At 43.9% G+C, this 15,740-nt stretch overlaps 1 protein-coding gene across 6 annotated transcripts in view; it reads right to left on the reverse strand.

Annotated features, from left to right (window-relative positions):
• Window positions 1-1,364: 1,364 nt before the first annotated feature.
• Window positions 1,365-15,740, reverse strand: part of DCUN1D3 (defective in cullin neddylation 1 domain containing 3) — a 36,493-nt gene continuing 22,117 nt past the window's right edge. For all 6 annotated transcript variants that reach the window (XM_079946078.1, XM_079946083.1, XM_079946082.1 and 3 more), the window contains 2 exons: window positions 6,166-6,701; window positions 1,365-4,875 (listed from right to left, as the gene is read on the reverse strand). In XM_079946078.1, coding sequence (XP_079802204.1) covers window positions 4,392-4,875; window positions 6,166-6,596 — 915 coding nt within the window. In that variant the 5' untranslated portion in view covers window positions 6,597-6,701 and the 3' untranslated portion in view covers window positions 1,365-4,391. The remainder of the gene's footprint in view (window positions 4,876-6,165; window positions 6,702-15,740) is intronic.

Here is a 15,740-nt window from a genome sequence, read left to right on the forward strand (position 1 = left end):
GATGCCCTAGTACCTGAATCAGAAGCAGAATCTGATGGTTACTCAATTTTGTCTTTCAATGAGGAAAAACACCTGCAGATCCTCACTGTAAGGCAGTGCCAGTCAAGGTGAACCTGGGTATGTGCTATAATTACAGCTTAGCAAAGGAGTAAACTCTGAAGGGGAAGTGGGTGGGAACCCCTCTATATGAATCAGAAAACAGACTGCATTCAGAGGAAGATCAATGTCACGTATTCTCAAATGAGTCCCAATTAACACTTTAATGACTTAATAGTCCTTTTAAGTCCATCTTCTTTAAACAAGATACTGCTGGAGTCCCCCAAGGAAGACCTTGTCAATTACCAAGATGTTCAGGTCATCACTAACCAAACATAAGACAGAAATGGCAAAGCGGGCTACTACAGCAACACAGCAGCTTTCTCCCAGCCCTTATAATTGTGTAATTGGGTCTACCTTTGGGCTTCACTGCACTGAAGACTTGACTTTAAATGCGGCAAGCCAAACACAGTCCTAAATACAGATCTTCTGTTTTTTTTAAACCTATACCAGGTCCTTATCCCAGTAATTTCCTACCGTTGTTTAAATTTGGCATGGTGTAGTATATGAGGCCATCACGTGAACTGTGGAGTCCCACACCCTGCAGGCTCCAGCACTGAGGACTGAATTTTGCCACCAGTCCTTGGGAGATCCGTACTGTTTAAAAGACCGAAAATAATGTGTGGCTTAATCTTTCTTTCTTTCCAAAAAGGCTAGTTTGTGCCTTCCTTAGGGAGTTTAATATGGAAAACACTGTCTTGTACGTTTTCTATTGGATTTCCTTGGGGCTGAGGGCTTGGTTGAAATTTGGATCTTTACCCAGCTCTAGATTTTATTTCTTATCAGAAGGGTAGAAATGGGATCTTGGACCCAACTCACACATGTGAGCACATCTGGCAGGGAGAACTGCTGAGGCAACTAGCTGAAGCATAGCAAAGTGTCATTACAGGAGGCAGGGCTAAGAATGATACATTCAAATTTGGCAGGGAGAGGGGAAGAGCAATTCAATGAAGCACACTTCATCTCATACAGCTTTCTAATCAATTGCTAAAGAAATACCACAGAAGCTCACACACAAAAGAAGCCCACTGCCAAGGGCTTCCCTGGTGGCGCAGTGGTTGAGAGTCCGCCTGCCGATGCAGGGGACACGGGTTTGTGCCCCGGTCCTGGAAGATCCCACATGCCGCGGAGCAGCTGGGCCCGTGAGCCATGGCCGCTGAGCCTGCGCGTCCGGAGCCTGTTGCTCTGCAACAGGAGAGGCCACAACAGTGAGAGGCCCGCATACCGCAAAAAAAAAAAAAAAAAAAAAAAAAAACCATTGCCAAAAATCAAGCAATTTCCCAACATATTCAGTTTGTTGTAGCCACTCTGATATTTGCCTATTTTCAAAATGGCATCCACATCCTGCCCCTCTCCACACCACCACGCCACTCTGGTGTCATATTGTTAAAGTGAAGGGTGCACTGGCTTACTTGAGGGGCATGCATTGACCTCTTCAACTCATTGAGTGAGCAATTACAGCTCACTCATTAAGCAGCAAACCTATCTCTAGGTGAAGAGGAACAGGGACCTTTCATTTCCCACAAGTGCAACTGCAAACCCTACACACACACACTACCTTGGATCCCTTTGCAGAAAACTGCTTTTCATGAGAAAGTTAATGAGCATTGGCCCAGGCTACTGCAGAAGCTTGAATTCCTTGCATTAAAGACTCAAACCTGGAAGGAAACTCCCTCCCTGACCATTCCCTTTTCAGGCTTCTAATTTGCATTTTTGCAACAAATAGACCATTAAATATATAACCCAAAATAATTTTTTTAATGGTTCTTTTGTTGAGGAAGCTGAAGAGCTGAATTAAAACAAAAAACCACCCATCATAGCACACCTAATGCATGGAATCGTGCCTCCTTATAGGCTGGGGAAAGAATCCAGTTCCTCCAGAGTCCTCAGGATATTCAGCATCTACCTCTTTTGTGTCCTTCTCTCCATACACCCTTCTGATCTGAGACAGAAAAAGCCTTACCTGGCTAGGAGCAGCCTGCCTTTACCCTTATTCAACCTCTACCCAATCCAGATTTGGGAAAAACTGGGGGTTGCACACTGACTGGATGAAAAGGCAGTCTTGTTAACACCTCACTCTAGATGCCCTGACTACAGTTGAGACACAGAACCTGCTAGGACCTCTAGAAACTCTTCATATCAAGGATCTTGTGTCTTAGGCTAGAACAAAGCCAGACATCTGGACTGGGACCGCCGTCAGCTTTCCAGCAGTACTGCCAACCTACTGTGGCTGACTTTAAAGTTTCCCATCCATCCCTCTAAGAAGGGGCAACTGTCAGGGTTAGGATTCAAAAAAGAAAATCTAACTTCAAGTATGTTCCCTATTGTCAATACCAATTTTAGAAAAACATCGACTGCAGAAACTCCTTAAATCATTTGTAAATATGGGAGCCCAGAGCCATAGGCTACTAATAAAGGAACTCAAAATAAGTGATTCCTGCCCAGGCTGAGAAACATACCGGGGAGGGAGATGGGGGTAAGTTGGGGGAGAAAACTCCAAATGTTTAATAGACAAACTCTTCATTACCTCAAGAGTGTAAATATTTTTTTATTTAAAAGATTCCCTTTTCAATCTGTTCCAAAGTGTTGGAAGCTGAACAGTACGAGTTCCTGCCACCCACCCTTCCAGTACAGTTTTATGAGGACATTTTTTTTTTTTAATGGAAAAATAACAAGAGGACCCTCTACTGAAACCAGGTAGGACCAGAGTCAGCTCCTGTGTGGCAGTTTGGCCAAAGCTGGCCTTAACGGAGCGAGCACGCAGAGGAGTCTGGGGAACTGGGACTCCCTCTTGTGAGGAAAAGGCTGAGAAAATTAATCTTCTCTTTAATGAAACTGGTCCAAATTCTGATTCAAAAGCCTCCATTATGATGTTCCCTGGCACTCTTCTTATACTATATATATTGAAGGCTCCCTTTTATAGCCAGTTTTAGCAGGCAAAGAAACAAAGAAATATAGATACATATATGTGTATATATATATATTTTATATAGGTAAAATATATACATATCTTATATATGTATATATACATATTGGGGGGTAGGAAAAGGAGAGGTGGGTCATGTAAACCTAAACAGTCATCACATTACCCCAAATGAGCCTGACATTAACAAAGAAGAAAATAAATAACTTCTGGGGGTTAAGTGACAACATGGGTGCAGCAAGAAGGGAAAGGGCACACGTTTTAACTATTAAATACATTTTTATATTTGTTTGGCAGAGTTCAAGCCAGTCCAGGCTTCTGCACTTGCCAGACAAGTAAGCTGATGATACTCAATTAAAAAAAAAAATTCAAGCAGAGCTCCATACCACAGTTTTCCTTCAAGTCAGTTGGCCGGCAGGCACAGTTTTCTGACCCCCAGGAACAGAAACTTTGGCTCCAAGGCAAATGAAAAAAAAAAAAAAGTATTTCCACTTACAACGTGAAAATACAGAAAGTTCATCAAAGAAAGAAAACTATCAAAGTCTACTTCCAGCAAAACTGAGGTAGCACTGCTTTCTCTGCATTCAATGCTTAAGTGGTTCTCAGTACAATGTGTTCTAAAAAAACCCGCTCACTTGACTGACAGGTGCAGCATGTTGATGGATAAACTCAACATGAAATGCAATAGGTCAAAGAAGGAATGAGCAAGAAGTGAGGAAAATAAGGGTTCCAGATAAATTAGCTTAAAAGGGGGTTGTCACCAGACTACAAATGCTCTTGGCTGGCCTTGGCTCTCCAAGAGCTTTAAATCGCCTGGGAATTAATGCAATGTGGTTAACAGTTAACACTGTTATTCAACTCTGTGTAAATCTTTAAAAATAATTATTACAACCTAAATTCAACGATGTAAACAGCACTACACACAGTACAGACCTGCCCTGAAAAACAAGAATATGCAAAACTGAGATCTGGCACTGTATCGTTTTGTAATGATAATTCAACCTAACTGTCCCATTCCCCCCTCCCTGCTCTACACCCTCCCCCACCCCCCCAAAAAAATCTAATTTGTGCAAGAAGTGGCAGGCTTATTCTATCTGAAGGCTTCAAAAAAAAAAAAAAGATACACAACATGTAGCCAGGTTCAGATATTTTGGGGGACCCTCCCCCCAAAAAAGAAATAACCAAAATATCCAAAAAGTGAAGAAAGTGCCTAAAACATGATACAGCATTTTAGAGCCCTTTCAGATACAAGGCAGAGAAAGGTGTAAAGTAGAAAATATCCGGATCTTCAGTAATTTCCAGAAAGGTCCAATTCCTTGGTTGGCTGCAGGGCAGCGGGCAGATCCTTGCTGCTGCTCCTGAGACAGAGCCACTAAGTCTGCTCCTCGGGACATAAGCCCTCGGGCCCTGAGCTGAGTGCACCTCTCCCTTCCCCTTCTCTTTTCCTTCGCTCCATTTCCCACTCCACAAAGGTATCAAAGAGACTTGGCCAGGCCTCATCTTCACTGTAGTTACTGAGGTCAGGGCCAATCACCTGAGTGAAGTTAAGGAACATGTTCCAAGTGTCCCTGGAGATGCCCTTGATCCCCGAGGGGTTCTCTGTTAGGAAGTTTAGCCACTGGTCCAATACTGGAGGATTGTTCTGGGTAAAGACTAGTTTCCACAGGGCAATGGCTATTTCCCGATGCAGTGACCGCTGCCCTTCTTCAGAGTCCAGGCCGAACTGAAATGTAAACCGGTAGAGATCCTTGAATTTATCCTCTTGTTTGGCTTCTGTTAAGAGGCTAGGGAACCGTGCACAGATCCCATCAATGCTGTCTGCACTTATTGCTTTGCAGCCATCAAAAAACTCCTTCCTGCAACAGGAAGGAGGGGGCACAATTAATAATTGTAAATGGTATAATTTACTGAGAGGCAATATAGTATCATAATTAAGAGGGTAGCTGTGAGGCTGTCTGGATTTGAATGCCAACTCCTCCGCTAACTGTAGTCCTATTTCTTCATCTGCCAAATGGTGAGAATCTACCTTACTTCATAGGGTTCTGGTGAGGACTAAACAAGTTAATATGTCAGCTGCTTCTAATAGTGCCTGGTATATGGTAGACAGCTGATAATGGTTCATTCACTCATCTATTCATCTTTCCAAAGCTAAACTCAAAGTCTCCTGCTCCATGTTCTGCTTCCCATTCTGCAACAGTGATTAAGCTGTAGACTCTCCTCCAAGATGGGGAGTCTCTTCCTGTTTTCCTTTTGATTCTCTAGGGGTTGTTTGTTTTTGGAATATTTTTGGTGACTGCCAAGAGAAGTTTTTGGAGCCAAAGATTCTGGATGAATCTGGGTAACTCTGCCACCAGAGATCAAAGTTCCGTTATTAAAAAACAAAAATTGAGTATGTATTTTTAACATCTATATAATAACACTTTTAGCTTACAACATGGTCTCACATTGACCACCATCTCAGAGATTTCTGCAACTGCTGAAGATAGAATGTCTGAGGTCTGTCGAGTAACCTACCCAGGAACTAAAAATCGTATCGAGGGGTTCTCAAAGTCAATTCTTACTTACTTATAACCCAGTGCTCTGGAAACCACACCTTGCAGTGACCCTGCCATGTTGTCTCCCACAAACAACCTCTATAGGGATGAACGACCATGACAATGTACACAACTACTAGTTGATAACTAGGGCCAGCTGTCCTTGTTGGCGCATAGGCTGGCTAAGGGTAATGTGCAGAGAGCTAGAAGGGGCAACTGGCTTCATGCAGTTACTGAAGCACATCCCCAGTGGCACTCACTATACTGGCACTCAATGCCTAACACGTGATAGGTGTACAATAAACATCGAGTGAGGAAGTGAGTGAATTGACAAGTACAGGAGTGAAAGAAAAGATAAAAGTCAAACAGCAGCGGGGCGGGGCAGCAGCGTGGCAACATGGATTATTCCTCATTTAACTTCAGGCAAGGATGGTTGGTACCCAGTTCTTCAGAGGCTGAATAGCTTTAGAGAAATTGGTCAGAAAAAGAAAATAAGATTTACCCCAAACCCTATGAAGTCAACCCAGTTCTATCCTAGCTGGGCACCACTCCTCAATGGTGCTCTCTTTCCCTCCTCTGATCACCTGGTGACATGAAGTACTTGTGACTAACCTGGTGAATTTGCACATGGTAGCAGCCTGGAACTTCCAAGCCAAGAGCAGCACTCGAAATTCCGTGGGGTCCACACATAGGTCATTGCAAAAGCGCTCCATGCCTTCCTCCAAAATTGCATCCTCCCGCTCATCCTTATAGCGCCTGAACAGTTCTTCCAACCTCTGCAAGGAAGACTCCTCGGCATTTGACTTGGGCTCCCTCCCAGCATCTCCTGAGGATGTTGGCAGCTGGCAGGTCTCAGTAGCAGCCTCTGCCTTCTTGGTCCCATTGACAAGGATATCCCCACCTGGCTTGCCACAGGCTGGCAGCTGTTCCTCACGGTGGCCTGCACCCCGCCTCCCATGTGACTTGCTGCTGGGGTCACGGTCTCCATTCTTGCTACCCAGAGTTGATGAGGGATTCTTGCACTTGGTGACACACTGGCCCATGATGCTGGTGGCCTGGCCTCTAGAGTGGCCCCCTCTGGATTGGATGCCCTTGTTGCCACTGGCCCACGTGCCTCAACATGCCATCAGCCAGAGGAGCCAGCCAACCTAGAAGGAAATTAGAAAGCAATCACTGCTGGACAGGGAGACAGAGTATGCAAGCTTCCCTCCAGGGACTGCACACTGGAACACCACTCTGTTTCAATGAGCTAACCATGAACGAGGGGAAATACCCCAAGTTCATCATCACCTCCCTCACAAGCCCATACCTTCACCTTGGAAATGCAGTGGTTAGAGCACATATGGAGAACCAATAAGGAGAATTCCTAAAATTCTTAAAGGTAACATAGATCACAAAGAAGTTGATTCATGTGCGGAACGCATCAAGGAAGACTACGGTTCTGCCAGAAATATTCCAAAGGAAACTTGTCTTGCCAACTTGCCGTCACATAAGAAAGTGATTTGGACCTGTATTAACCCAGAAGGTACAAATAAAAGGTTCATCTTCTAGTCTCTAATGTCAAAATTCTCGGATGTTCTTTTTAAGTAGGATGAGTAGGAAGAAGGGGTAGCCACATCCAAAACAACTATATAGTTTCATAATGGCCTAAAGATGAGATAAAGAATTTGCAGAGTCAAGACTAACGGCAGAGTCCTAGCCAAATAACAAAGTAAAATTTGTCTTGATTTCTTCAAATTCCTTTCTGGGACCCACCCGCACAGTAGGTGAAATGCCCTTTCTCCACCCTTCCTCTATCCACCTATGGGAGCCATCCACCAAGACTGTTCTCCACGCCAAGGGTCCCAATCGCTGAGCTTCTTTTCTAACCCCCACCCCCAGCAAGGTGGTATGTAGAGGAAAGTCAAGTTCACACTAAATGTGAATGTCCTGTAGGGCCTGCAGGCTTAGTCTTCCAAGATAGCGTCTCCATTTTAAAAGAAGGGCTAATTTACCCAAATACAGTCTCTAAATGACAGAATAACTGCTAGATGAAAAAGAAAAGCCTGCACTGATACATAACAAACATCACAGTGATTTATTTATTACTTAAGTAACGAAAAAGTGGCTTTTAGAGAATTGCTAGAAATTTCTGGGCCAGGGATGAGGTGATTTCTCTGAAGACTCTATCTATTCAGACTCTTATTCTTACCTTCAACTAGCCCACTAGAAGATCCATCTAAAATTTAGTACTTATAAAAGTTTGCTACCTGCTATAATAACTGCAGCCTCTGAAATTATAATGTTAATAGAAATTTAGACCAGGAGCCAGAAGTACAGTCGGGAAAGCAGACCAAATCAATGTCAGTCCCATGGCTCTCCAGCTCTAGGGTCAGGGACCTCCACAGTCCAAATTCAAAGCTCTAAGGAGACTGGCAGTGGGGCAGAAGGGTGCTTTTAATGGAAGGCTGGAGCTTTAAACTTTACCTAAAGAATTTTAGCTTCCTCCAAATAGTGCTTGGATAAATTCAGAGTTATCTTCAAAAGGAATTCTAAGGGTATGTTCTGAGTGTATAAGTTTAAAATGACGACCAGAATCATTCCTGTAGTTACCGGAATCACATTGTATCGGGGTGTGTCCCATTGTCCACCTTCAAAGAGAATACATGACAGACATGATTATACATGCCCTGAAAAAAAGACTCGCAGTTTCACTTAGGTTTCAAAAACACGCTGAAACCCTTAGGAGGGTTTTGGTGTGGAAAATGACAGACCCAAGTAAGTTTTTTAAAGCCTTTTTATGCTTTTAGAATATAGCTAGTAAGCCATGAGCACAACTTGTTACAATTTTAAAAGGTAAGGGGTTAATTCTTAGAAGACCAGCATACAAGGGAAGCAACTGTTGAAGCTGAATTATCTCAAAACAAGCAGGACTATACCATGTGGAGGGTCTGGTTTCCAGATTTGTGTTTCTAAAGACTAAAATGCTGAAAGAAACAAAAGGCCCAAACTTACACAGATCCCACATGCTCACAGACTGGCAACTCTAATTCCCAGGCACGCTGACTCACCAGGCTTTGCTGCTCAGCTCCCGCTGCTGAGGGAAGCCCAGGTACCTGGCAGGGTAAGAGGATTTCCTGGTTTCCTACTGACCCACCTACCCCAGGCTACTCACCCCTGCCCCATTGGACAGATGCTGCATTATATCAGCTTCGTCCAAATACTGGCGCCAAGGCCTTCACATAGGGACAGAACAGATGGGCCTCCCAAGAGGCCCTAATCCATTTACCCAACCAGCCCTCCACGTGAGAGCATCTTTGATTACCTGGCACAGCAGTACCAGCTGAAACCTGAAGGCATTTTACATGCCCAGCAGATGAAAAAAAGGAGGGGGAGATCAATTTAGACAGATGGTCAATGAGCAGGTGCCAGGAGGCTGGACCCCTTTCCTCTACTCTGGTCCTTTTCTTTGAAGCAAGTTGTGGTCTCAAGCCAGAAAAAAGTATTTCCAGATCTGGTGGTAAGTGTGGTCCCCTGATTACTCAATGGGCTCCCTTCTTTTGTGTCTCCCCTTTCTTTGGGAAAATAGTTCTGTACCCAGAGATTTTCAGGCTCAATCATGGTGCTCAGCCGTGTGTCCCAGGGTGGCAGCACTTCAAGTGTTCTAAAGCTGAAAGTTTCCCTGGACCCAGTAGCTGCTGGCTAATAGCTAATAATAGTAGTCATCAATTACTGAGCGCTTGATACCATGCCAGGCACTATGTTAAGCCCTTTATGGACAATAACACTCATACATCCTTACCACAACCCCGTTTAAAGACAGGGAAGCTGAGGCACAAAGAAAATTACCCAAGATCACAAGCAGAACCTGGTATGTCTGGCTTGAGAAACCATGACCTTTCACCACTAGGCTGGACTGCTGAGCCCACCTACATCAGATCACCTCGGGAAAGCCCACCAATGGATGGGTCCCAAGCTCAGCAGTGTCACCACATCAATCACAGAGCAGCAAGTTTTACAATTAGCCACTGAAAAAAAAAAAAAAAAACATGGTCTGTGCCCTGTGCTAAGAAGGGCATCCTAGCCAACTGCCCTCTCCCAGGCAAGCATTAAGACCGTGACGCAGGCAGGCAAGATGCCGTTAGGCTCAGTCTCACTAGAGGCGGGGACTAGCATTAGTCCAAAGTTCTTAAACCTGTGATGTTTCAGCCCACCAGCATGGTTAAAAGCTTCAGGTCTTAAAGTCCTACTCTGCCACCGGATGTTCGACCCTGATCAAAACCTGAATTTCCTCAACCTGCAAAACGGTATCTACTTCAAAGAGCAGTTGTAAGGATTCAGTCAGGAAACGCAGATAAAGGGTATCTGGCACACACTGTCCTCCACACAGAAAACACTTGATATGACAGCCATTATTAACAGCCGGGTAGTATCTGATTAGCCTGATGGAAGCCCCAGCTTGTCCCATCTGAACAATGGGCTCCAGGCTTTGGCTTCCCCAGGCCCAGACAGGCCGCCTATCCTTGCCTTGAGTCATGCAGTTGGGTCTTGCTCAAAAACAGTCTCTTGAACTACAGCACTGACCCTGCTCAAATGCACCATTGGTCAGAAATACCTGGGGGAATCAGATCCTCCACAGGATAAGACTTGTGAATGACGCTGAATAAAATCAAGCTGGGTATTTGCTGTGCGCTCTGGATACTCTGAATTGCTGGTCACTCCCTGTCCCTAACGTGGGACAGCCTTCCAGCCAGCTCCAGACTCCATTCCCTTTCCACTAGGTTCCAGCTCTGTAGATCTGCAAAACAGGATTTCCAACTTGCTACTTATTTATACGCATTTATACTTGCCAGTGGTCCTGCCACCTCTCTGAAGTGGACAGCCTCAGCACAATCTGAGCACCCCAGAGCCAAATTTCACTAACAGAGTATCATTATTAATGAATACCACTTTGTACTTGTTAGTACATTGTAACAGCTACATATAAATGTAGCTCTATGAAATAATTACCCCCATTTCATAGGAAGAGAAATGGAGGTACACGGAGGTCAACGAGCTATCTAGGAAGGGAGAAACTGGAGCAGGGTCATTAAGAGGAAGAGCTCTGGGAGCAGACAAACCTGGATCTGAATCATGGTGATGGACCAACTTTGTGACCATCAGCATGTAACTTTAATGGGACAGTTGTACCTCATGGTCTGGTGGATAGAGTAAATGAGATAACCCATGTAAAATCCTCTGCCCAATATCTGGCTCATAAAAAGTATTCAGTAAGGGGGCTTCCCTGGTGGCGCAGCGGTTGAGAGTCTGCCTGCCGATGCAGGGGACGCGGGTTCATGCCCCGGTCCGGGGGGATCCCACGTGCCGCGGAGCGGCTGGGCCCGTGAGCCATGGCCGATGAGCCTGCGCGTCTGGAGCCTGTGCTCCACAACGGGAGAGGCCACAACAGTGAGAGGCCCACGTACCACAAAAAAAAAAAAATAAAATATTCAGTAAGTGTTAGCCTTTATTACAGTTGTTATTATCACAAAGTTGGTGACAGAATCAAGTCTCCCTTCTAGAACAGTGCTCTTGTCAGCAGCCAGGCCAGGTCTCCTGGGGCAGTTCAGGTATGCTGACGCCCCAAATGCCCACAGCAGCTTTCCTGTTCTTGCAGTAAGTGATTCTGCTCTCCTATTTCAGCTAAAGTGGCATAAATGAGTGAAATGGAGTGAGAGACAAGGAGGGGTGGGAAGAAAGGAAAGGTAGGAAGAAGAATAAAAGGGGCAAAAAAGCCACAAACCAGGAAACCTACTTCTATGCACAGCCTTGGGGGTTTACTTGAAAGACAGTAACTGCTCAGCTTATGCTGGACTAAGACCAGCCTCCAGCTTTCCTCCTCCAGTCTCAGCTCTAACTTTGCCTCTCTCCCTCACTGCTTCCCTCCATCAGCTTCCAGCCTCCCTCCTCCCTGTGCCAGTCCCAGCTGCTGTTCCTGAGGATGGGCTTGGCTGCCTGCCTGGCCCCAGGCCTGGCGCTGGCACTGCTGGGCTGAGGGCAATCCCAGAGGTCGTGGTCCCAGTGGCTGCTCTGGCTCCAGAGAGCCAGAGAAGAAGAGACCAGGAAACTGTTTCCATCTCTTAGGCAGTTCCATGAAGTGACAATCAGGCAAGTCCCTGTCTTCTAGGACTTACTATCTACCTCTGAAACAGAGTCACCTCTTATGGAACAGAAGGACCAAGAAGGGCTAAACCACACAAAGACAAATGGAGACAGGAAAGGAGAGTGGAGTGTGGACCAGTGTTATGGAAAGAAAGGTGGAGGGACTGATGAAGAGAAATTGGTGTTTGTGGGACATGGGGCTATATGCTTCACATACATCACCTTCAAACCTCACAACAACCTAGGCTGTCAGGGCCCTTACAGATTAGGAAACTGAGGTTTCTTAACCACTAAGCAGTGGGACTAGGAAATAAAACCAGTCTGTCAAGACTCCAAAATCAACTCAATGGGAAAGTTTCACAGAGAAGATGAGTCTTGTTCTGGGTCTTCAATGACTGGAAGCATAAAGTGGAAAGGAAGAAGGCAAAGGACCAATCTGGTTGGTCCAAGTTGAGACAGGATTTAAAAATGTTTATTAATAGCAATACCTTTTAAGTTACATGTATGTATTGAGGAGACTGACATGAATTATCACATTTAACCCACTACAACTCTATGAGGAAGATAATATAACCTTCACTTTACAGAAGGGGAAACTGAACAGAGTTCCAGGGATTTGGCCTGAGGTGATACAGGAAAACGGATTCAAACCCAGGCAGTGTAATTCTAAACTCACCATTCTACATCACTGGCCTCACTACATACTGTTCTTTGCTATGACGTATGCCAGGATATATCCTTCCCCTAAGGAGATGATGATGGCCCAAGAAGAAAAGATACATTATCAACACCTGATTGTACTCCAGAGGTACTGAGTCAACAGAGTAAACTCCCAGGAAGCCTTCAGTTCCGGTCTGGGATCTCCCTAAGCAATGTGTGTCCTTGAACAACTCCCTTAACCTCTCTCAGTTTGTGTTCCCATGATTAAAATCCTTCCAAGTCTAATACTCTAGGACTACCTTCACGTTTTGGTATCCAGAAAGGCTGAAGTTCTAGATTTGCAAGCCTTCTGAGGACAGGCATTTTGCCTCCTCAGTGAACAGCTCTCATACTTCTTGCCCAAGCCTGTTAGAGCCAAGGGAAAATGAGAAGTCCAAAAAGACACAGAAAGCAGAGCTACTCCAATCTGAACAAGAGGTAAAAGATTACACTGTTTTTGCAGGCTTCCCTGTCCTAATCATCTTAGTTTGAACTCTGCAGGGTCAGGAATAGGCCCTGATGTATGGAAAACAGAGCAAGCTGGCTCACTGTTATAGCTGGCTGGGAGCTAAAAAACAGGGGGCAAAGGCTGGCACCAAAATCCAGTGTCAGCAAGGCACTTGAGATCTACTCTGATGACTTCCTTGAGAGAAGGAACTGATCCAATCCACCCCTCCTATTCTGTTCCCATCTAGAGTCTGTTCAGAAGCAAGAAGCCACTGACGAATGTTGGTGCTTCTACATATTATAGCAATAAGAAACCCATCTTTCCAACTTCCATCCAAACAGTCTGTATAGCTAGTTGGGCGCATGATTTTACTTCTTACTATATATGCCAGACATCCAGCTGCCAGGGGCTGAAGCAGCTGTACTAGCAGAAGCCATCCCCCTGGGGAGTCTCAAAGCAAGACCACAAGAGCCTCTTGATCCCAACTGGCAGCTGCAGATGCTGAATGACCTGAGAAAAAGTTGGGAAATGGGTGGTGTCCATTTATAAACTACTTCCTAGAAAGTAAACTTGCAAAAATAACAGAAGGAAAGACTGAGGGAGTACTTTAAAATGCAAAGTCTTCTGCTTGCTGTCATTTGGAACTTGGGACTTACAAGAGCACCTTTGGAGACTAGGTCTTACCTAGAGCTACTTGGGAGGAAAAGCTGTTTCCCCTGCCAAAGCAAATGAGACGCGTCTGCTATTTTCATGCTTTTAAAAGACTTTCTGTCCTAAAATGTACTGCAAGCAGCAAGCTAAAACAGCAGTTCCAGTTAGGGAGGGGTAGGAACACAAGACTTTCTACATCAACCAATCTCAAAAGTGCAGAAAGAGGGATGGAGGAAAAGTAAAATTTTTAAAAAAGAAAATAAACCAATTGGTTATATTTCTGTAAAATAATCTTAGGTCACAGGACTAAGACCAGTCAGCTTTGTACAAAAGAATTTTTCTTTTCTTTTTAAAGGGTTCTTACATTCCTTACCTTGCATACTTCAGATATACTAAGGATATATATATACAACTGAGGTCTGAGGACTGAAGTCAGTGTGGGCTCGCAAGAACAAATACTACTTGCCAAATACAACCAAGCCAACACACACGTATACTATAAAGTTTCCAAATACCAAAGAATCAAGCATTTTTGGCCTCTGGGTTCCAGAGCTGCTACATGTTTAATCCCACATGACTCAAAACAACCAAAAAAGAGCTGAATTATTCTACTGACCCACACTTGGAATAATTTTGCTGTCACGATTGATCTGGACAAGTCAGACTGTCCACTTATTTGCAAAGTACGCATCATTAACGGGCACCAGATTTCTAGGTTGGCCACTCTTTTTGTTTCTGCACCAGGTTTTTCATTAACTAACTTTCCCTGTTTAAAACCAGAGGGCTGTCTTGGATTTGTGCTCTGTGGTACCATAATAAAAATGGCGTGCCTGCTATATGCTATACTCTTTATCTCTGGTTTTAGCTTGGAGCTTATCTTCAGGACACAGCCTCATTAGGCCATACTGAAGGTAAAACCACTGGTTAGGCACCACTTCCCTGCTTCCAATTAGCATATGGATACCAGCCACCCTGGAGGTCTACCAGATTGTAGATAATTAGTCCTCAAACACCCAATTACCACATCAACTGTTCACCTTCCAGTCACCTGAGGAATTCAGTAGTCAATAACTGACTGAAAAATAGTTAACTGGAGTTGAGATTTGGTCTTTGCATCTAAGTAAAAGAAAGGCAAGAAAGGAAACTATGAAATGAGTCAAAAGATGAGAAAGGAACCCAATATAAAGATGATAAATGAGTGCATGCAGACGTCTTAGAGCAGCACCTGCATGACCACAAATGTACAGATGTGGTTTCTAGAGCCACATTTCTTCTAAATAGAGCTCAGGTTCATCACATGGTAACTAGTGTGATGCTTGCTAATTCTTTTAAAAAAAAAATCCAAATTCATTAAGGCCACATTTATCAGTTTTTTCCTAGAGGCCCATGATGGAAGCTGATTGCTAATGCATAGTAGATGGGAAGAGGAAGAGGGACAGAAAAAAGATCTGTATAATAAAAGAATATCCGTTTTCAACCACATCAGTAAGCTGGTCAGAGAACTAAGGCCACTAAGACTTTCTTACCCACTGCCAAATTCAAAAGCATTACATAGTTATTCTGTAAAGTTTAGAAAATACGAGAAGCATAAAGAGAAAAAAGTCCCGTAGTATCCCACCACCTACAATTAATATTTTGGAGTATATCCTTTCAGTGTTTTACATAAGCACATATGGACGGCACAGCTAAGTAAATACATGCATGTTCATACTACACACACTGAACTTTTAAACAAAACTGGGTTGTATTGTACATTCTATTTTGCAAATGTTTCCATTTTATACTTTTTCATATAAATCTTCTCTCATCAAATGCTTTTAAAAGAGCAGCATTCAATGGCAGTACTGGTATCACCACTGACACACCAGCTATTTCACACAACCCATAAACTATTTATAGCCTACTACTCAATCTGTCAAAAATTTGGTGCTGCACTGCAGAGGGGTTACAGAAAGGTTGAGACTCTCTGTTAAAACAGATTTAATAGCCAGATAGGTCTTTCATTGATAATTTGTCAATTTAAAATAAACTCTCATTGTTGGACATTTAGTTTGCTTCCAATAGCTCACTATTATAAATAATACTGGGATAATAAGCAGAATAGCAGCTAAAATTCAGCACATTTGTAATTATTTCCTGAGAATAAATTCCTAGAAGTGGAACAACAGATCAAAGACTGTGCAAAAAAATATTATATATATAATATTCAATGTGAATTCAAAAAAAGTAGTGTCAACTTACACAATGGGAGTGTACTGGGAGTATTTAC

Source organism: Stenella coeruleoalba (genome assembly GCF_951394435.1).
Source record: "Stenella coeruleoalba genome assembly, chromosome: 15".
Lineage (NCBI taxonomy): Eukaryota > Metazoa > Chordata > Mammalia > Artiodactyla > Delphinidae > Stenella > Stenella coeruleoalba.